This window comes from Glandiceps talaboti, chromosome 7 (assembly GCF_964340395.1).
Source record: "Glandiceps talaboti chromosome 7, keGlaTala1.1, whole genome shotgun sequence".
Lineage (NCBI taxonomy): Eukaryota > Metazoa > Hemichordata > Enteropneusta > Spengelidae > Glandiceps > Glandiceps talaboti.
The window spans coordinates 14057984-14081513 of NC_135555.1; the positions used below are offsets into that span (position 1 = coordinate 14057984).

Genomic DNA, 23530 nt, shown 5'->3' on the forward strand with positions numbered 1-23530 from the left:
AGATGAATGCCAGATAAGCTTGTGACTGTCAGTCATGCCATAGATAAACCGTACCAAAGACTTAAAAGGCATATTAGCCACTATTTTTTGGACTTCCTGTCATTAAAAAATACGTTATAACTACACTGCAAATGGTCCAATCTCTGTAATTAGATGATTTACCCGTCAATGTTTACTTCATAGTTAGTGACATACGAGGGCTGTAAAACATTTGGCCGGCTGGCTGGCTTTATTTTCAAACCGCCCACCATACTTGTTGACATCGCTTGAGGCAAGTCATGTGATACTGATGTCAAAATTACGCTATATATTTAGCGAGAGTGCCAATCAGCGAGAGGTCAGCAAAAGGAGGTCAAACGTGTAAAATACCAATGTTCAAGTTACAAGCATGCATTCATGAGAACTGGATCGATTTAAGAGTGTTCTCCTTGACAACTCCGATGAAGTAGAAACAATTAATAGAACAGTGTATGACGTAAACAAAAGACACTTGTTTGAATAGATCTAACAAGGACAAAGCTAATGGACTTCATTTCGAGATCATTGCTGAACAGCTTTTACTATGGTGTCAAATTTAATCAACACATCATGTAAGCCAAGTGTTGCTTAGTGATGAAGTTAGAACAATACTGATGGAAGCAATCTTTGTTTTCATGGGGAAGAGGGCATGTTTACTGCAACACTTTGAAAATGTCTTCTTATCTTAGGTTGATATAGAAGTCTAGTACACTTGGTTTCCAATTTGGAAATAAAAATTTCATTTTAAAACAATCATTACAGGTGTTGATTAGCGGGATAAGGTATCATTTTTTGAATACTCTCATTTCTCGGTAAGGTAAAGAAACACACTCACACCCTTCCAAATTGTTGTCTTTACTTTTATTGTATGATTTAATTTGCATATTACATTCACCTGACAAAACACTTCACTACAATGTCAATGTCATAGCAATGACTGTTTATCTTATGGCTGTCTAATCTTGATGTTCCTTTCCCTTTGCCTGTGTTTCATCACCATCTTCATCATATGACATGCCGTATTCATTAACTCGCTTCTTGTCAACAGGATATAACCTGAGAAGATACGAAAAAGCATTGACATCAATTATTCAAAGGGTGCAGATCTACAAGGTAAGCAACATTGTGAAGTACTCCAATACACAAATCTCTGTATTCCATACAATTGACTGATTTGTGATTTTGTCACATTATGTGCTGTAATGGTGTCACAGCCGTTGTAACAATTAAAAATTCATCTGAACTGACAGTTGGCAAAAATAAACTAGAAACTAAAAAAACTCTTCTGTATTGCATGACACAGCCAATTGTAAAATGTCAAGACTTTTCTGATCTGACGGAATCTGACGCAAAATTAAGAAATCTAAATTGATTTGATTCTGTAGGTTACCATAGCAACATGATGTCACATCTAAGATGAATATAACTCATTAAAATATCGATAGTATTGTTTTGATACTATTTCCTTGAATTTGTGATTTTAATGAAATATAAGTATTATTTATATTATGAGAGTGCCTGGTTTTGAGCACAATGGAGAAAAAGTACTAAAGATATCAACTAAAATTATCATCTGTTAAAACAATGACATAAAAATCAGTGCTTACCATCGTTGATACAAATACACTAAAAAGACAACATCGTCCCTGAAACATGCTAATCGATGAGCTGTTGGCATGGTGATGATGAATGCAAACACATCATCAATGAATGTGTTAAATGCCTGTAAGAATAATAAATTGAAAATGGAATATAGTGGCTTAGAAGAGGCATATTGTACACTGAGGTGGGGCATTATGGAAAATAAAACATAGTTAGAGATGATTGCACAAAGTCAATAAACGAACATCGTTCGTTTAGGACAAAGCCCCCTCCCCCTAATCTAACATTCGCAAGTGCAACATCACATGTTTATATATGATGTAAAACATGATGGAAAGTATAGCGGTCACATCACTACAAGCCATGCAATATAAAAACATGATGGTAAACATGAAGTTCCAACCTTATGAACCTGTTTACTGAGATGATGGTAAACATATCAAAATACTACCATAAATTCCGCACTGTATTCTCACATTCTATAGAAGTTAATTTTTATCACCTTAATTCAACATCTCATTAGTGAATACAGAAGATTTCATCATTGAAGGTGTGAAAGTTGGTTAGAAGTGCGAAAATGAAGTTCCGCAATTGCACCGATGGCAGACCCCTTCCCACCATACCCGATTGAAGTTCGCTTGTTGAGTTTGTGTGAAATTGTGCAATCGTCCCTAAGGAGCTTCATGTATCATGCCCATACAATGTTACATCCTGCCAAAACAAAAGGAAGCTCCTTACACCTCATCCTCTATTTAAAAAAAAAAAATGTGAACTATACCTTGTACATAAATGCTCTCCATGGAAGATGGGCTACTGATTTCAACTGAAAAACAGAGTTTGAAAAAATGAAAATATATCATGTGAGTCATCAATGATGTTTACGATCTGTATAATGTCAGTCACTGATTCTATAGTGATTGCTGACAGTGCCGGGAATAGGATATAATAAGTTCAGAAAAAGTCACAAACTAGTACATATGAAATGGAATCATTGTGTACACTAAGACAAACTTACTTCATTAACTTCTATGAAAATATCTCTGATGTGCAATGCTAACAACTTCATAAAATTGATTTTATTAATTAAGCAATTATACATGAGAGGAACATCGTCTTTACCAGCAAAGTGTAATTCTTGCACTTTCTTATCAATCCTTATCAGCTCATTACCATAACTAAGTGTTTGCTTTTTGTAATTACATCTGATAAGCCTGAGTCGTCGCTGGTACAGGTACTAGGTCAAGACTGAAATGCTGTCGACCGAATGTGTGCAAGTACTAGTGAGTGTGTTACTCCGCCACGAGCCACAACTGGCTTGGGTGAAAGGTCACGATTTGGCTTGGGTGAAAGGTCATGATCCGATCGCGATCATAACATTAGGATACATCATGCACCGTACATTGACGATGTTATATGTGGTATATGGACATCAGATATGGGAATTTGCTATTTAAGTATCTCTGTGCTTAACTTTTCAAAAAATTATTTAACTAACTATGGAACGAGAAAAACTGTAGTTCTGAGTACAAGGTTACTTTCAAGGAGCGAATCGTTTGATTCAAGGGACGTTATCAGCTGTTACAACTTTTATAATCCTATTACAGTTGTCATTGCAAACAGATTTAGAGATTGTCAACAACTTGCCGACTTGCCTATTGATGGACTCGGGTTATCCGTAGTTTGGTTTTACCGAGGCGTTTCCGACATGACAATTTTCATTAACATTCACAATCATGAAAAACAAAATTTGCTCAACTTATCTGCAAATGAATATATCAGGTTTAATTTTTTTTTTGTTCAGTGATTTTTTTTTTAATTAATTTTTTTTAAATTTTTTTATTTATTTATTTATTTATTTATTTTTTTTTTTTTTTTGGGGGGGGGGGTGGCGGGGGATACCAAACAACACTTATTTCTGGAAGGACCAAGTCTACAAATATATTAGTACAATCTACATTTCTTAATTTGTGAAACCTCAAAAAAAACTTAAACATAACGGCCCTGACATAAGTTAGTGGAAGCATATATTGTATTAATTCTTACCTTGTAATTGACAAAGAGTTGTGGAAGCATGAATAGAAAACCAAATGCATAAACACCTACAGACAAACAAACACTTTGTATCAATGCATCAAACCAAATGAGGTATATTAATGAACCTTCCTATTCACAAGGTCAAATATGACTAGGGAAAGCGAATCCCACATTGTTGCTAAAGTGATTTGACTGTAAGTAGTATATTTGCCTTCATAAACATGAACCTAGCATCTGAGAACATCCTCATATTTTCATACTCAGTGTTCACATGATCATATTACATATTTAAAGCAAAAAAAAAGTTATTTAAGTGACACAAGCTGAAACCTTTTACTCAAGTGAAAATACATTCCCAAAACCCACATTAAACAATTATAGTATAACATTAAATGTCAATGCATGCCTTCTGTGACATCACATATGTCTTCTTGCATTGTTGGAATAGTTAATTGCATAGTATGATATAGAGTAAATTATGTCATTTCAGTTTATAGTTTATAAGTTATATCTTAATACGAAGTATGCGTAGTCAATTTTAAGTGATGGTTAAGTATGCTTCAGTAAGTAGAAAACTGCATGTACATTTTAAATGTGTTGCAAACATTACATAAAAGCCCATGCCTCTTTAATGTTATTCTTTTTTAAATCGTAAATTCACTATTATCTACTTCTCCTTTCAACATGTTGTATGTCAAATAAATTCTTCATGCTAAGAAAAGAATTTAATCACTACGTAAGTAACGACATAATTTGTTCTCATAATCTGTTACATATTCATATTTGTAAAATTAGATATGGCGTGAAGAGTGTGTGCATAAAGTAATGCTTTGACATGATTTGCTCACACAATGGAGGTATACATAATTGGCACATACAATTTACTTATATAATTTCAAATGCTTACACAATTTCCTTGTATAATTCTAAATGCTTACACAATTTCCTTGTATAATTCTAAATGCTTACACAATTTCCTTGTATAATTTCAAAAGCTTACCTTTGCTTACACAATATCCTGCTTTCTGTTGTATGATTTGCTTTTGTAATTTGCTCTATGTATATAATTTGTTGTGTATATAATTAGTTGTGTATGTAATTTGCTGCATACCTGACTTTGTTGTATTTATAATTTGCCCTATGTATATAATTTGCTGTATACATAATTTTGTTGTATTTATAATTTGCCCTATGTATATAATTTGCTGTATACATAATTTTGTTGTATATATAATTTGCCCTATGTATATAATTTGCTGTATACATAATTTTGTTGTATTTATAATTTGCCCTATGTATATAATTTGCTGTATACATAATTTTGTTGTATTTATAATTTGCCCTATGTATATAATTTGCTGTATACATAATTTTGTTGTATTTATAATTTGCCCTATGTATATAATTTGCTGTATACATAATTTTGTTGTATTTATAATTTGCCCTATGTATATAATTTGCTGTATACATGATTTTGTTGTATTTATAATTTGCCCTATGTATATAATTTGCTGTATACATGATTTTGTTGTAGTTATAATTTGCCCTATGTATATAATTTGTTGTATTTATAATTTACTCTATATCTAAATTGTCATATACATGGTATTTACGTATATTTAAGTTTCTGTATACATAATTTCCTATGTACATAATTTTTGTATATGTGATAACAGATTGGTAATTTGCTGCATATATCATTTTCATGTATACATATTTTGCATCCATCTTTGTAAGATTTTAATTTCTTTCTGTGACAGACTGTAAAATACAGAAAATATGTCTATCATTCCATCATTGCCATTAACATTGCATCTCCTTTCTAAACTGTAACTCTTGGCCTTCTATTGTAGGCATAGACCTACAAACCTGTTAGGGTTTAAAAACTAATCAAGAAAATACTCCAGTTTTAGACTACCTAGTTTTGAATCAAGCCATAAGATTAAGTGAATAACTCCAACTCCAAAAGGAAGATGAACTTACCATTGACGAGACTGTTTATAACCCAGGAATACCAACTACAACAGAAATATACATTTGTATAATAATGTCATCAAATATCAATACACGTGTTTACAAAAAATGAATTCAATTTTCCTTTGTTGTTTATTTCATTTGCATGCTGTAACAATGTGACTCCAGAAATTGTAGAAAAGATTCTGTTCAAACTATCGGTATTTGACTTTTATCAAATGGAGTGATTAATTTACTTTTTTTCTATTTGGCTTTCACTTCACCCGATTTCAAAGATTGCTGTTTGTCTAGTGGTACAGGCTCACGATATTCATCCTGTCAGAGAGTTGTGCTTATTTGGGGTATTAAAACCATTTGCAGCTGTCATTACACCAAGCACGAACCAAGTTGAACAAAAAATATGGAATATATACTCTGTCACTCTACGTTATGACAATGCATGTCTATGTCACAACAATGCATGTCTACATCACTGGTTCTGCTGTGGTCAAAATATGAGTCAAAACATTCAGAATTGCCATTACTTTCACGATTTTTCTTTGATATTACTGGCACTGGTATAATTATGTTATTCTCAATAATTTTCTTCATTCAACCAGAAAATACTTGTGACCCAAAGCAAGGATTTTGTCACACAAAGGCCCCTTAGGTCACTTGTATTTTCCTTGGCTGAACGAAGAAAAATTGAGGAATAACATCTAATTGTCATGGAATTAAGTGCTGAAGCGGCTGTAATAATACAAAGATGTCTTCCTGAGAAGTCATATTTCTATAGTTTAAATTCACCATCTGTCACAGAATCAGTAGTCATTCACCTTTGTCATGATTTTTCTCAACTCTTATCAAAATGTCACTAATTAGTGAATTGTTCTGTGCATCCTGTTGACTTGTACCATCTGAAGGATTATATGATTACAATGACTTACCTACTTGATAACAACTGTAGCGAGACTCCAACATTATCTAGGACTTTACTGTAGTTCTCAAAAACAAATTTATGAACATTCATGACTAAATTCTTACCTCTTATGAGATGCATAGACAAGTGAGTAAACAGCACCCCCTAAGCATAGGGGATACAGAACATAGGAGAGATACTGCATGGCTGTAGAATCATATTTTTCTGTTTCTTTCTCAGAGTCACTGACAGTTCCCAACTCAATTGTAGGTCTCCAACCACTCCATACAAAATGTACTTTAAATGCCTTTGTTACCTTCCATATCTGGAGAAACATATACGAAATATCCACATAATTAGTATTTTATAGTGTGTATGAAAAATTGATAGTTTGATTACAAACTGAACTTATTTTTGTGAACACTATTATGAATGATAATTTTATGTGATTGCGAACGTGTGAAAGTTGTGATTATAAATTCAAAACACAGAAATAGCTGTATAAGTAAGCATTACTCAGCTTGCTACATTTTTTCATTCTCGCAAACCAGAGCTGCGACACTGCGAAACAAGACAGTGCTGTAAAAGAGGCTGAGGTTTACGATGACGTATTTTTTAGGTATCTGAATATTAAATTGATCTTGTACTATTAGGAAAAATGGAACATATAACCAACCATCATTTATCTGGACTGCTTATGTGTTGAATCATTTTTATTGTGGGATTGCTTATCCAAACAATTGATTACCTGAAGAATTTTTATAGATAAATAGTGTTTGACTGTATTTCAAACTTTAATAATGAAGATAAAGGAAGATAAAAGAAAAAAGTATATTTGTACATAAAAGACATTCTTTTGTTCTGATCTGATCATACAGGTGTCATTTATATATTTAAAAACTTGGTCAGATGCCAAAAGAATAGACCTTTCCAAAATTTGCAATGGTGGCACTTTACTTCCTGTCTATGTGTACCTTGGGGGTATACATGGTATAGGGTACTTGGTTAATCATAGAGCACTGCTGCTTTCCTCGATGTCTAAACAATACAAAATAGACATCCCTGATTTACACTTCTACAGAATACAAAGAACAAAGCTCTAAGGAAACGGTACTTTGAGGTGATGATACCCCCAATTTGAGCGAGGGCGCTGTCTTCTCAATTTCCTGTTTGCAGTCTGCAATGGCCTATTGTGTTGGCTGAGCCATACAGATTTAAAAATGGCAACCTTAAAGTCATTAGCAGTACAAAGGATTATACTATGACTAACCTCAATCAAGGTAGCTATACCAGCAGGTACAAGAACCAACATACTGGTTTGTTCATCCAGTAGATACAGAAATATAATAGAATGACTTACAGACCTCCATACCACTAGTGGATCGAAAGAAGACACAGAATTAGATAGTGGTGACTTTACTTATTTCCTGGGACTATTATCTATAAATTGTACACAATATTACACAAGTACTAAGTAGGTACACCTGATCTACAGTGCATTCAACTTTCTGTGTAAAGACAATTTTACATTTGGCAACAACCCTTTGAAAGTTCACTGGTCATACATACATACATACGTACGTACGTACGTACGTACGTACGTACGTACATGCATGCATGCATGCATGCATGCATGCATGCATACGTACGTACGTACGTACGTACGTACATACATACATACATACACACACACACACACACACACACATACATACATACATACGTACGTACGTACGTATGTACATACTTACATACGTACATACGTATGTAAGTATGTACCTACGTAGGTACCATCACATTGAATTTGGCTTTTTTTTTGCATGACGTCAGGGTTTTAATACCATAGTGACAATCTCCAGTCTCTTTTCTATATACACAATGGCGACAAAACACATACACTGGGCATATGGTAATCACAGGTCTTAGCAATAAGCTATTTGATGATAAGATTGCATTTCCATTCAATAACAAAAAATCCTAAGACCTCTTCCCACTCACTTTTATTCACTCTGTTTACATAATCTTGTAAACATCAAAAAATTTAATGGATTGGATTTTGTTAATTATAATTTTTTCACAAGGACTGAAAATTTTTATTGCCTTGAGGCAGACTATTTCAAAGGATCACACCCCATCATATCCCTAACAAAAGTTTGACACTAGTAACACAAATCATGAAAACACTACTTTGACTTTTGCAATGTGCCATTTGACATGAGAAACAATAATATATCTTCTCACCTACTCTGGTTGATAGTCCAATCATAGAATCTCTGCCTTTCCAAAATGAAATATCATTTTTAAAAGCTAAAATATCAAATAAAAGCTGAAAAATATAAAATTGGTTCATGTTAGTAATTTACATACACCTCGTACAGAATGCAAAGATATGTCAGTAGTAAATTCCTTACAAAAAGGTCTTGAATCTTCAACTATTAAAGATATTTGAAATGACTGTATATATATGCCATGTAAGATAGTAAAAAATTTTGGTTTTGGGGTTTTTTTTTGGTTTTTAAAAAATATTTTTGTGCTGGGAATTTCTCCCAGCGAGTTTTTGTTATTCAGACAAATACAAACAAACACACACAAATACTACAGAGATCCATTCAGGTTTGGTACTATGTGACAAGGCTATGCTGCATACTCTATATCACGTTGCTGTGGAACTGTCAAGGCTTTCCCAATCAGTCCACAGACTATCCCAGAGTCACCCATGCCCAGCAAACATAACACCTGCGGGCTGTGTGTGAGTAATTATCCCCGACTTTTCGAGTCATTACTCCAGGAATCACCCCAAATTCACTCTCATCTTGTGAGTGAGACACAGCTGAGTGATACAGCCTACCCATCGAGTCTGTAGAACACTCACCCCGGGTTTGGGTTGGTCACAGAAAAATCCTGTTTCCAATGGGGTTCGAACCTGTGACCTCTCGACTGCTAATCCTGTGCGCTAACCACTACGCTACAGGGAACCGGTGCATAAAACAGTAAAGTTAATAAATGATTTATAGAGAACCGTCTTGCCATTAGAAAGACAAAAGATTACATAGGTTGACCACTAGGAGTGCTGTTCAGAAGTACCCATGTGAGTTGGGTATCAATGTAAACTCCCTTGAAGAGTCATCATTTCCTAGAGTTTCATGGCCAAAGTCATTGGTATCCTCAGTCCCTCTGAATAATTGTTTCTTTCATTAAAGATGAAGAAATTTCATTGGAGGTGCCTTTGTTGACTGTTTGATGTCCTGCTTAGTGTCCATGCATGTGTGTATGCATGTATGCATGCATGTATGTATGTATGTATGTATGTATGTATGTATGTATGTATGTATGTGTGTGTGTGTGTGTGTGTCTGTGTGTATGTGTATATACTTACATGAAATGCAGACACAAAGAAAGTTAGGGCTAGGAGATAAAAACTTGTATCAATGAAAATCCCCTTGACATCATCAGTATCTTTTTCACTAAAACCTAGATACAGAGAAATGTGAATTAGTAGTGTATTATGCTCTACATGACATTGGAAGTCTCACTTCATGGTAGAATTATACTTAGTCTCCTTACTGTAATGTTCTCATACACACACTCTGAACTAATGATCATGCATTGTACCATGGTCAATACACAATTCCGGTTATGAAAAAGACAAAAGATTGTATAGCTTGGACACTAGGAGTGCTATTCAGACACATAGGAGTGAGGGTCAGAATAATCTAGTACCACAAGCCTTCTTTGAAAAAAACATGATTTTCCCAATATTTCAAGGCTTAAATCAATGACATTCTTAGTCAATCTGAATTTGCTTAAATTTATGTCATATTTTCAAGAACTAAAAAGGTTTTTCTATATGGTACGGTACATTGCATTAGGATGCGATGTGACGCAGTGCGATGCAATACTATACCATACATTATGATAGGATACAAACAATACCATACATACATACATACATACATACATACATACATACATACATACATACATACATACATACAATTACATACATACATACATGTACATACATACATACATACATACATACATACATACATACATACATACATACAGATAGACAGACATACATACATACAATGTACATACATACATACATACATACATACATACATACATACATACATATATACATACATACATACACACACAACACACACACACACACACACACACACACACACACACACACACACACACACATACTATCAGAAACCCTTTCCACAAATATTCAACACATTTTGTCAGTCTCAAGTATACTCTATAATATAACCATTTTGTATTCAATGTTGATACAATCTGATACATATTTGTTGAATGATACATATTAACACTGAACTCATGAGGGATGGCCTTCACTGGACTTCTTGGGAGATTAGTATTTTATACTCAGAGAACTATCCAGTATAAATAAAGATTAGTATTATATTTTCCTACCTAGGCCTTGTAATGCCCTCAAGGATTCTTGCATTGTGGAGAGAAGACGTAACTTCCCAATAGACATGGGTTTGTACTCGACATGTAATGGAATTTCTGTTGTATTACTGGTGATTTCCTGTACAAGAAAACATCACAGCTATTAGAACTGTGTCATGACTCCTGTGTTAAAGGATAGGAGCTATGTCTGCCTTAATTGTTCTGGGTCATTGTACTAACACATCTAGGAAACCTCTATAATGACATCAGCTGTGTTAACAATTTTAATGACATCAAAGGCGTGTATCAACATAAGGAAAGGTCACACAAGCTCATTTAGGACAAACCCCCTCCCCCGAAACGAATGTTCACAAGTGCGACATCGACATGTTTATACATGATGTTTATACATGATAAAATTGTAGCGGTCACACCACTATGATCGATACCGTGCGATGTAAAAACATGATGGTAAACACGTTAAAATACTACTGGAAACTCAGCACTGTATCTGTCATTAGAATTAAATATTAATCAACTTATCAACATCTCAGTCGTAAAATACATACAGAACTTGTTATCATTGAAGGCGTGAAAGTTAGAAATGTTGAAACAAAGTTCAGCAATCGCATTGATGCCAGAACCCCCCCCCCCCCATGAATGAAGTTTGTTTATTGAGTTTGTGTGACATTGTGTGATCGATCCTAACATACATTATGTTAGAATATTTTCATTGAGGTTTTAAGTTAATATCTTGACCTGAGCATAAAAGCTTACAAACTTTTGCCACTAAGGCTACCTTAGCAATAAGTGAATAACAGTCTACAAGCTAAAGTACACTGGAAATGAAAGTGTCAAATTTGTAACTCAACAACTCACCTTCAGGTCTTTTAGTCTGTAGCTGATTTCATCAATGTACAACAACGGTAGGTAGTCACCTCCTGGTGTTGTTCTGAAAGTAAAGATTATAAGTTTACATAGACAAAGATGTGACTTTTCTGGAATGACACAATGTGCTAGCCAAATTATAATAAGATATACAGGATTTATCTCCTAGATCACAACAATGCACATCAATGTCATTGGATTCTTTGGTGTTTGAAATCTGAGTCTAAATGTTTGGAATACAGGTGCAGGTATAAGTATTCTCCCATATTTTACTTCATTCAGCTTGAAATCAGGGTTTGACACTATTTGTCTTCGCACTGCAGGAACAAGGCCCTTACATTATTTGTATTTTCCTAAGGTGTACGTAGAGAAATATTTCAGAATAAAATCGAATGAAATGTAGACATGGACTAAAAAAAACCTTCTTTAGGTTACAATTACTGTTCATTGATTGGGACTGCACTACCTACTATTTAATTTCTCATCAAAAACTATAAAAGATACTTGGCTTTTGATTTTGTAATATTACAGATTAATATACTAGTCTGGTTTTAAGAAAAACAAAAGAATGTACATATTGGCCACTAGGGGTGCTTTTTCAGAACTAGCTTTTGGATGTCAATAAGGGCCCTGCATGGCTGCAATAGTTGAGTAGCTGCCACTGAAAAATTATCATATCCAATGTTTTGTGCCCAGCCATCAAAGATATTGTAAGCCAGTCCAAAAAGTTATGCTTAGTTTGTTTTCAACTGTTTCACATACAGTAAAACTCCAATTATCCGAACTCCGATTATCCGAATTGTTCGGTCATCCGAACCGCTGTCATGTCTCCCAAAATGTTCTATTGTTCCTTCGACCAACGACGCAAACACGGGCGATTCTGTGATCACTGTAACTAAGCATTGCCTGCTCTCTTTTGTCTTTCGTCGGCTTATCTTCTGTGTTTCCTTTATAGTGCAGGGGCATATGGGTTTTCGTGTGAAATGCATGTTAATGTTATGAAACATATATGGTTACGTTCATTATAGGACCACATATAAAAAAATACATGTTGGCAATTTTTAACTTCAAAATTAGTCTGAGGGGGCTAAAATAAAATTTGGCCCCAAGACCCTATTCTTAACCATTGGTTAGGCATTGAAAACCCATGAATCTGTGATTATAGTCAACTTCCATTGATATGGCCTTAGCAACAGCCAACAATGCCAGTATATTTTGTAAAGATAACAACATTTTTGGTTAGTCAGGCAAAAAAAAATATCAAAACATGTATGCAAATATGCCTACCAACAAGACCATGTCCACAGCAACAGTCAGAACATTACGTATATTGTAAAGATAACAGTAATTGGTAGGTATATGTAAGGGCAGCCTTAATTCTGTTTCTCATGACCCAAACGACCCTAAATGTCTTCAATTAGATGAAAAAAAATTAAATTGACGCCCTCTATGCCATGGTTAGGAAACCCATGAGTGCATATCTGAATGAAAATTATTTGTTTATCGCTGAAATTTGGGCAAATTCAATAAAACAAACAATTCAAATGTTCCTTCTGACTTTACTTGCCATTTCTACGTCATGCAGAATATTAAAATATGATTATGAATTGAAAGTATCACCAACAGGTACTCATAAACTTACTATCTTTAAAAAACATTATTTTTAATTTTTAACAGACTTGCAGACCAATCATTTTAAAGATTTTACAATGGCAAACATAGAATTAAGGGCCATATGTGGATAAACATACAAAAATTGGACAGTGTTACATATGCCTGGCCCTAGCAACAAGGCCACACCCATAGCAACTTCCAAATGAGAATATATATTGCAAAGATGGTTAGGCAAGTGGATAAACTATGTATAGGTGTTCATTAGCAGAATGTTTATCCAGTTACCTATCCAACCATATTGTTATCCTTTGCAATATTAATGAGTTATTTACATAATTAATGGTTTTGCAGTAATTAGGTTATATCTTAAGAATGCAAACTTTAAATAAAATGTAATTTAGTACATACATTAATGATAACAAGGTGCATGTGTCATCAAGTTTGATAATACCGTATAGCTTGTAATTGTAATGAGTTATTAGTGATAATTAGTGATTTTCAGTACTTAGGCTAGATCTTAAGAATGCACACTTAAGGATGCACTCATCCTCTGGTGTTATATGGATGTGTGAGCTGATTAAAAATAAGCACTTCTGATCGCAATAGATATATTACTTAATCGATAAAATAGAGAAAATATCATTGTATACTAGTACATGTATATTTTTGCATGTCATACCTCTCAGTATCGAAACAATAAACGGTTCATGCATATATTCGGAACAGGTAGCCTGTGGGGGTCAGCTATGAAACGGTGATGCGAAGCCCAGGGTTAATCGTGAATCTCCACTAAAACTACACCGAGCTGTACGACATTAATACACGTACAATTACAGAAGTTTAACTAGCAAATTACATTTACCATCTTTGAAACAAGTGAATATATCCATCGCCCTTTTGTAATAAAACTTGGCGAATCTCATAAGGTGAACAGATTACACTAACCTAGATCGTGGTGGTGTCTGTGGATGGTAGGCTATTGCCTGAATGAGAATGAATGGGTACTCTTAGGTAGGTTTTATTTGAGTAGACGTCGTAACAAGGACAAAAATAGTTGACAAAACAACTACTTGAGTGGTAGACCTGATTAATATTTTTTTTCAAAATTATTGCCTGATTTTACTGGCACGAAAGAAGAGATTCAGTTGAGGTTAACTATACGAAAAGTCAAATTTACCCACCTTTACCCAACCTTTACCCTACCTGTGACCCACCTAACTATCATCTCTGTCAAGGGGTAGTACGAGACAAAGTGATACTTTTGACTGTTCACAGCCCCAGGGGAGAGGTCACCGGAGGTGAATTAAGTCAAAAGTGTCACTTCGTCTCATATTCACCACATTTACACATCCTCTGCTAAAGATTTACCCAGTGGAAAGACATGGTCAAATATGACATTTCGTATAGTGAACTAAACTCTAGTGAAAGTTACAGTGGGTTGAAAATACAGCAAACTCAACTTTTACAGAAGAGGATATGAAAAATGAGTTCCAAAGCTACGTTTTATTTATTGATGTAGTAACTAATGGATATGCAATATCATGTCTGGTACCGCAGAATTTTTCTTTCGACAAGGCGTGAAGGAACAGCAATCTAAAGTTTTGCCTTTATTGAAGGCATTCAGTTTACATCTGATATAAACATATTGTTGATCAATAGCATAGCATCAATTGAATTGTTACTATACAAAGTTATGTATTCGAGTGAATAGACCCAATTATTTTTATTCAAAACTACTCGCGCCATTATGTCGTATGCATTGTCTACGTTTCTACTAGTATAGCTATTTGGGTGGCGTTACATGTCAATTCAAAGGAACAACATGAATAGACGTGTTCTCCGCTGTTACATTTGATTACGTTATTTCATCGAAATTCTAAAATAAAACAAGATCAAAGACAATGTAGTATAAAATAAAGATGATAAATTCAGTATCTGAAGAATTTCTTTTATAATATTTCAAAGGAACAATATGAATATATGCATATTTAGTTTAGTTATTCAGCGTGAAGGCACTCTTACATTCGATTACGCAACGAACTTCCTCTTGGTCAGTCATGAATAAAGGTTGAAAGTAACAGCAGAGACAGATTCTAATGTACCACCCAACCACAACCCACCAGAAAATAGTATCTTAAATCGAATTTTATTGCATTGTTAGCTATCATTCCACGTGTTTTAGTACTCAAAGAAAATCTGACATTCAAATCCTCAACGTAAACGTCTCATACACAAATAACCTTCATTGCTGGGAATAAGTAGTCACATGCCAACTTGATGACTAAGCCTATCTCATTTTGACACCATTGCAAAGTAGGAAATTAATAAGCACTCATGAAATGCCTTTAACAACGATTCATTTACTTTTTAATATGATATTTCTACAGAACGTAGAGGAAGAACTGCATACAGAACAAATAACAAAAACGTTCTAAAGTAACTGTCATATTGACTTTTTCCATTGCTCTAGAAAGTATCTCAATTGGTCCAAAGTGGGGGTAAAACATTCTGAATGTTTCTAAAGGTGTTTTACTGAGTGATGTTTCTTTTCTATCTAATATTTGCAAGAGGTCCAATTTATGTAACTTGTATGCTAATATTGAGAGGTAAAATTTCAAATTTTGTGTAGACCTAAACTTGGACTCTATATCCTGTGTAGAATGTACCTGTCCAGGATTCAATACTACATGTGTAGATACGTATTAAAACCAGATGCCAGATCTGAAAAGGAATATTTTTAATGTGTGTATGTACACTTGATAACAAGCCACACCAATACGCCGAAATTGGTCAAAATGACATATCATTTGGCAAGGGTCGTTCTATGCAATAAATGAATGCCTTTATTTTTTTTACGATGCATGTACCCATGAATGTACATGGGGAAGGAAGCCATTGAGGCTTTTATAGACCCCTTACTGTTCTGAGGTGTTATCAATACACACTATAAAATGATTAATTGATGTAGTCACAATAACCCTTTCTGGTAAACTGTTCCAAATGTCTACGACATATTGACTGGAAAAACATTTACGTATATCCAATCTGGATTAAAAGAATTGCTAAGTAATTACAATGATTTAATTGGTGTAGTAATAACAATAACCCTTTCTGGTAAACTGTACAGTTCCAAATGTTTACAACATGTCGACTGAAAAAATATTTTGGTATATCCAATCCGGATCTGTCTTTAAATCATTTCAATCTATATCCCCTTGTTGTCGAAGTAGATACTTTGAAAAATACAACTGGATCAAGGAGAATATGTAAATGGAAAAGTTTATACACTTCAAGCAAATCAGCTCTAATTCATCTAGTTTCTAAAGTTGTCAGTTTCAATATGCGTAACTGTCCTCATAATTCAAGCCACCAAGCTGCGGAATCATCCTGGTGAACCGACGCTGCACTTTTTCCAAAAATGCAATATCCCTACTCGTATATATGTGGGGAAGACACTGGGAAGCATAGTCAAGGTGTGGACTTACTAGTGCTTTAAAAGATAAAAACCAACCAGAGTATTCATATCATAGTAACTGAAATAATTCATGGTTGGCATACATTTTTGAAAGAATAGCAATCACCAACATCAAACAATACAGGAAATCAAATAAACTGGAAGCATCATACATAATATGCAAATGATATGCAAATAAAGAAGCCAGAATTTATCATTTTGTGATTAAAATGCAAAATTATACAACTGTCTACAAGTTTATAGTCTACAGGATGCCCATAAGTACATGTATACAGATATAAAGCAATCGTACAGTTCACATATTTTAATTTGCCATCAATATACAGAAAAACCATGATCTTACATCATTTATGAAACTGCTGCAAAAATTACCCTTAATATTGAAATAAAAATTGCCAACATATATTTTTTAATTGCTCAGATGATGGGGAACACAATGAGATATGTTGGCAAAAATTAACATGAATTTCACACGAAACCCAAAAATCTGCCATATGCCCCCGCACTATTATACATGAGTTAACATACATACAATTGTTACAATTCAATTCCAGTGTCTAATTTATTTCAAAACAATACAGAGTGTTGTACTACTCTGTGATTTACTGGCTTTCACAACCAAATGTTAACTCTCATTTTCTCAAATACAATACACCCTCATGCAAGACTCCTTTAAAAATATTGTTAGAAACTGGGTATAATTAGAACACAGTAGTGTTACTACTGAGGGATGTATGAAGAATGACTCTGATTGTGTGATGCCTCTTTGTTTGATGCACTGTTGTACAAATTCCCCTTTGTTTTTGGTGTGAACATCAGATTTTTTTCAATGCTATTAGTACTGGAATTTAAAGTGCAATAAAAACCTCCTTTGAGCAAGTGTGAACACTATAACATTGTTTAGTTTTATGAATAATCTAAAATTATGGCCATGCGTGCATAATAATAATAATGATGATGATGATAATACTAATATTGGTTTTTATATAGCACTTTCCCACTTTGTGCTCAAAGCACTTTAAACTTATTACCCCTGGCTCGGAGCTGCACAATGGCACTTTGGCCTTCAACTCCCTGGGGAACATACAATCCATTGCAGCCTGTATAAGCACATAGGATTAAAACATTCACATTGCAACCTCTATCCTACCAGGTCCCCAAAATATACAGCTGAGTTGACCGAGGCACAGTCATGGTTCAAATCTTGCCCAAGGACTTCAGCCATTCAGAAACGAATGGCAGCAATGGGGCTCGAACTTTCAACCTGCAGATGCCAAACTGGCAATTCTAACCAGTCACTCATCACGACACCAAAGTGTTACACTTACCTCATATATGTGTAAACATCCTTTGGTATTGCAAATCTGTCAAAAGTCTGTAGATCTGTTACAACCCCAATTAATAATGAAGGCTTCCAATGAGATACTGGCTTTTCAGTGCCCTTGGACTTGTTTGCCTGATAATAATGAAAGATTTCTTGAATTAACAATTTATACATCTAGTGTCAAATTTGAAGCAATCACCAACAGATATGTACAAATATGGCTGTGACAGAAGAATGATGTTATCAGCATTCATATCAGGTTTCTACATCATATTCAACAGTTACCACTTAGATTGTGTAAACTGTATATAAACCAGTGTGTTTGCTATGGTAGGTGAACCCCAGCAACAGAAAGGAAGAGTATGGTAAAACTGGTATAGTTTCCAATACATTGAACCATAACTTGCGTGGGGATCACCCCAGTAAAAGGACAGGGGAACTCACATAGATTGTACCTTCTTACACCCGTAACAAAAGCAATGGCAAATGATTATCAACTTTGTCCTAATGTCTTTTTCAGTCAAACCAGCTTGTTCATCTTTAAATTGCAAAAAATTGTACAGTTTAACTCAAGTCAATCACAGTTTTCACACCATTCTGTACATCCCTTATCAAAACATATACAGCTCAGTCATCAATTTTCAACTGATGCCCATACAGGTATAGTCTAGATTCTAGGCTTGTAGTATATTTGACCTATGACCTGGTTCAACTTAAATGCCTACAATGGTACTTCCATATTTCACTTTAATGAAATATTGGCCAGAAAACTGCCACAAATTTTTACTAGATTTAAAAAATACTCCCTGTGCCAGATTACATCAGATCTCGAAGTATCATCATGTGATTAGAATCAAAGAGGAGATCTGTGCAACATAAACATAATTACCATATTCAATGCCAGTCAACATAAACATAATTACCATATTCAATGCCAGTCAACATAAACATAATTACCATATTCAATGCCAGTCAACATAAACATAATTACCATATTCAATGCCAGTTACCAATCCAATCACAATGGAATAGATTTCATAATGGACTTAAAACATGATTCATCTAAAATAGGTTGAACCAGTCGTCATGTCAAATTGTAATCTAATTTTAAGTTTGAACACAAAACTGTTAGCACCATTCTAAGGTGTGAGTTGAGACAGGTCTAGTCTAGTCAAGGCCAAATCAACTACAGGCCTTGACTCCAGGCTAATACAAGTATCATTTCAATATATGAAGACTGGTGCCTTCAACAGCACAAACTAATGGTCAATACTATATATGACCTTGTATTGGCAAATCAAGACACAACATGGATGAGATATGTTTGTTACAAGTGAAATCGGCCTACGTTGTACAAATCTTTGTCATGCAGAATGAACAGATACATCATAGACTGTAAACTATGTCACAATGGGCACCCTTATCATCCCACCACCCGTTTGAGGAAAGGGATGAGAAAAGTGCCCACAACGGCTGATCTTTAAGTTGAAATGTGGGTATTGATAGAATAAACATATTCTGAACTCACGAATGGATCGGCTGTGTTAATCAAGTTGATGTATTTGGCTTGTGGTATAGTGTATACCGTTAGCCTTGAAGCTTGTATAGATGAAAACTGACTATTGAAGGGTGACTGTCCTCTTGGACTCACATAGACATGGGCATATAATGTACCATTGTTGATGGTTTTTTCTGGTAATGTTACATTGAAATCTCTGCAATAAAAACATATAGAAATGGTGTCACAATATCTTTGAAATGCCAATATCAACAGCATCTGAGTTTTTTTACATTTATTCATGTCTTCAGATGGTGTCATTTACTGGAAAAGTCAGTCAACAACATGCCATATTCCAATTATCAAAAAGACAAAAGATGGCATAGTTTGGCCACTAGGAGTGCTATTCCGAAGCAAGAACATAGTTGTGTACTATGGGCCTCCTTTGCAAAATTGTGATTTCTCAGTGTTTCACTGGCATATTCAGCCAGTCTGTTATCGGTTTATACATTGTATAATGAACTACTTTTTGTATTGACAGCCAGGGGGTGCGCCAGGCATTCATGACCAAGTTATTGCTTTGAAAAGTTGGAATATATTGATAAGAAGTAAATGCATGTTGAAAAATTGTGATACATAAAAAACCAAGTGTACAACGTTTACACAGCTCACAGTTACTAGATCTTAGTTAATGGAGTGAAAAAAAGAAACATGTGATAACTATGTGCAACTAGAGAGATTTACTGTACTCATCAACGTAATAAAAATACAAAATACCATCATCTGTGTCCATACCTCTCAAAACTGCTTTCTACAGTAAAATTATCAACCTTCAAAAGTAGTTTCTTGTCTTTTCTGTTCCCACTACTTCCCAGAGATGTATAGACATGAAGCTGTAAATATCAAACAAAAATGACAAAAATGAGATATCCAAGTATTAATTAAAACTTGCAAGTGATCTATTATTCTGTCAAGCACATCTTTATATATGTGAACAATTACAACATCGTAAACCACAGCCTCTTTTTAACGACACCATCCAAGATGCACTGTCAAGATCTTGCAGTGTCACAAAAGAAATACCAGTTCTAGTTTGCAAGAATGAGACAACTATATCATCTTTAGTTTATCACAAATTTACTCGCATATGCAATAATATATATATATCCAAGCCAGAAAGTACATCCATTACAAGAGCCGGTACATTTTCAAAATGAAATTTGAATGTTGTTATTCTCACGAATGACAATAAAACCAAACATACATTATTTCAATGTGTACCATCGATTACCAGCGTTGTTCGGCTGTGTGTCGTATTTATTCGGAAGAACATCCGAGGGCTAGCTGATAGACTAGTGAGTATATAGCCTTGCTCAAGTCTTTGGGCTTTTTTCACACTTCACTTGAAAGGAATTTTTTAAACACATTTGTTTCAAATTCTTCTGTGTGAAATAGTGACCTGAGTAAGTGACTGTGAAAAGTCAGGTGAACACTATTAAAACCTTGAGACAACTAGTAACCAGGAAAAATGAAACAAAGTTGACATTTTCCTTCACAAAATTTGAAATGAATACTAATTTCAAATCATTTGAAGATTTTGAGACCGAAAAAAGAAAGAAAAGAAGATCACCCAAGGGACTGCCTAGTGCTAGTCTAGGGAATAAAGTACCAAGCTAGGATTACAGACTTACCTCTAATTTAGGGTTCGTAGCTAAGTATGGTCCAATGCATTTTTGTTTGTTTGTATTCTTACATTGTGCTGGAAAGAAGAGATCATAGAGAGTGACAACTGAATGCAGTACGTAGGCTATAAATAATCCTAGAACTATATAGTTGATAACTGTTCCAATTGAGAACTTCATTGTCTGGCTATTCTTAGCTTTGACAACACTGTGGACTGACTGAAGACTTGGTTGGCCTGTGAGAAGAGAAACAACAAACAAATTTGTCACTTGAACATTGATTTAACTTTTATCCTTAAACACGTTCATCAGGTCGGTACAACATAGCAATAATATGTTCTTGTACCAATGACCAAAGGTTTTTATTTCTCAAGCCAGCAAATGAACAGTTTGACAAAGCCTGTCGACCTGAACTGGTGAAACGTTACTTGTAAGAAATAAAAAAAACCTTGGTCATTGTACAAGAACGTTTTATTACAAAATTTAACTTTTAGTTATAAGAATCAACATCATCGCAAACCACAGCCTCTTTTACGACACCGTCCAAAATGTCCCATCTCGTTATTTCGAAGTTCGCGGAAGAAATAACAGCTCTGGTTTGCAAGAATGAAGAATCAAGTGCCTTCTGTATGCTCTCGAATAAATGGCAACATTTTTGTTGTGGGTCAGAATGACACAAAGTGGGATTTCATTGGAGTAGTCACATAGCAAGGGATATGGGGAAAAATTGTATCACAATTTGGTGCATCACCAGAAAATTTCTGTGCATATATGTGGTGCATCAAAATAGCTTAGAGGGCAAATTAAATAAACTAGTTTGTAAAGTACTCATGACGGGGTACCAAGTTAGGGTGGCGCGACACGACATACCTTACACTGTCTAAGGGCAAACTAATCATGTGCAACCTCGTATTTGGAATATTACCACTATTATTTGAATTATTGATTTCTAAATTCCATACATTGCTCATAAACCTGCAGACTATGGGAAACTTGACAACACTTTTGACATTAATTATGTTAAAAAGAAAAGTGACAGAGAGGGCTAAGGTATATAGTGATTTTAAATCATGTTCTCTCCATACCTGCAATATGTACAGTGCACACATATATACCTGAACATGTCTCCTATTTTGCCTAAGACTACCTGGATGTTATCTCTGGAAATATGTGACACGAGGACCCTGACTCATCTTTACCCAATCCATTGGAGTTCTTATAGAACACATTTCCAGAGCTACCTGCTAGTCATAACAAATCTCTGTGTCTGCTGTATATGTACATTGATGGGGAAACCAGTCTGCTGAGTACTTTATTTACTCTTTGTTTCATTATTATTTTACTATGAGCATCATATAAATATGTATTCCAAGAATCAGATATAAATACTTCATATAGTTGAGTACAGGAAGTCCACCTTGTGTTATTCTGAACACATGTACTTGACTCACACCTTGTAAATACATGTAAAGTACATACCGATTACATTTATTATAATAGTATTTTATATTTCATCATTTTACCCAGAATTCTGAACAAGTGCACATTCTGTGTAAATTTATGTAAAAAAAATTTAACAGTTCCTGTATAAGAATAACCATGGAAGTAGAAGTTTTACTTCCATGGAATAACCTATGATTTGATTCACGGCCAAAGTTCATCGAATCTGTTGCCTGTCGATGTCCTAGCCATAGTCCGCCAATGGGTATCAATAACAGCAAATATAAAACAAAAATCTCCTTCGTGCCCAAAGTTAAAACTGAAAATGTAATGATGTTATATTGCTATTGTAATGTTGTTTACTATCAACATGATCCACAGTGAACTGGTTTGCCAATGTAATCACATCGTGGACGGGCAGGTCAGCAGGCCATTGATTGCACCGTCAAATGTTAACAAAACGTCGGCACATGAACTGGCTTGTATATGGGTGTGATTACTCAGTTATTTATAGAAATGTAGAACGAAACATACGATTCAATTTTAAGGCCTTCTGCACCGGATGGTTGCAACTCTACATGTCCTGTAGGACTTCGCCAAGATTTCTAGGAACATCTTCCGGTTTCATGACGCTGCACACCTATGTTGAAACGTG

At 34.6% G+C, this 23530-nt stretch overlaps 1 protein-coding gene across 3 annotated transcripts; it reads right to left on the reverse strand.

Moving 5' to 3' along the window:
- Nucleotides 1-862: 862 nt before the first annotated feature.
- Nucleotides 863-23502, reverse strand: LOC144437263 (lipid scramblase CLPTM1L-like). 3 transcript variants are annotated; one of them, XM_078126167.1, is made up of 16 exons: nucleotides 23410-23502; nucleotides 21445-21671; nucleotides 20549-20646; nucleotides 19784-19970; nucleotides 18260-18387; nucleotides 11834-11906; nucleotides 10976-11093; nucleotides 9903-9997; nucleotides 8768-8852; nucleotides 7797-7900; nucleotides 6652-6851; nucleotides 5638-5672; nucleotides 3664-3719; nucleotides 2399-2443; nucleotides 1626-1741; nucleotides 863-1074 (listed from the first exon to the last, which is right to left on the reverse strand). In XM_078126167.1, exons 2-16 carry the CDS (start codon nucleotides 21613-21615, stop codon nucleotides 975-977), a joined length of 1611 nt encoding a protein of 536 aa, XP_077982293.1. In that variant the 5' UTR covers nucleotides 21616-21671; nucleotides 23410-23502; the 3' UTR covers nucleotides 863-974. The 3 variants fall into 3 exon arrangements, with proteins under 3 accessions (XP_077982293.1, XP_077982295.1, XP_077982294.1); XM_078126169.1 differs by having other exon boundaries at nucleotides 19769-19970; XM_078126168.1 differs by lacking the exon at nucleotides 23410-23502 and adding an exon at nucleotides 22521-22627.
- Between the last annotated feature and the right edge of the window lie 28 nt (nucleotides 23503-23530).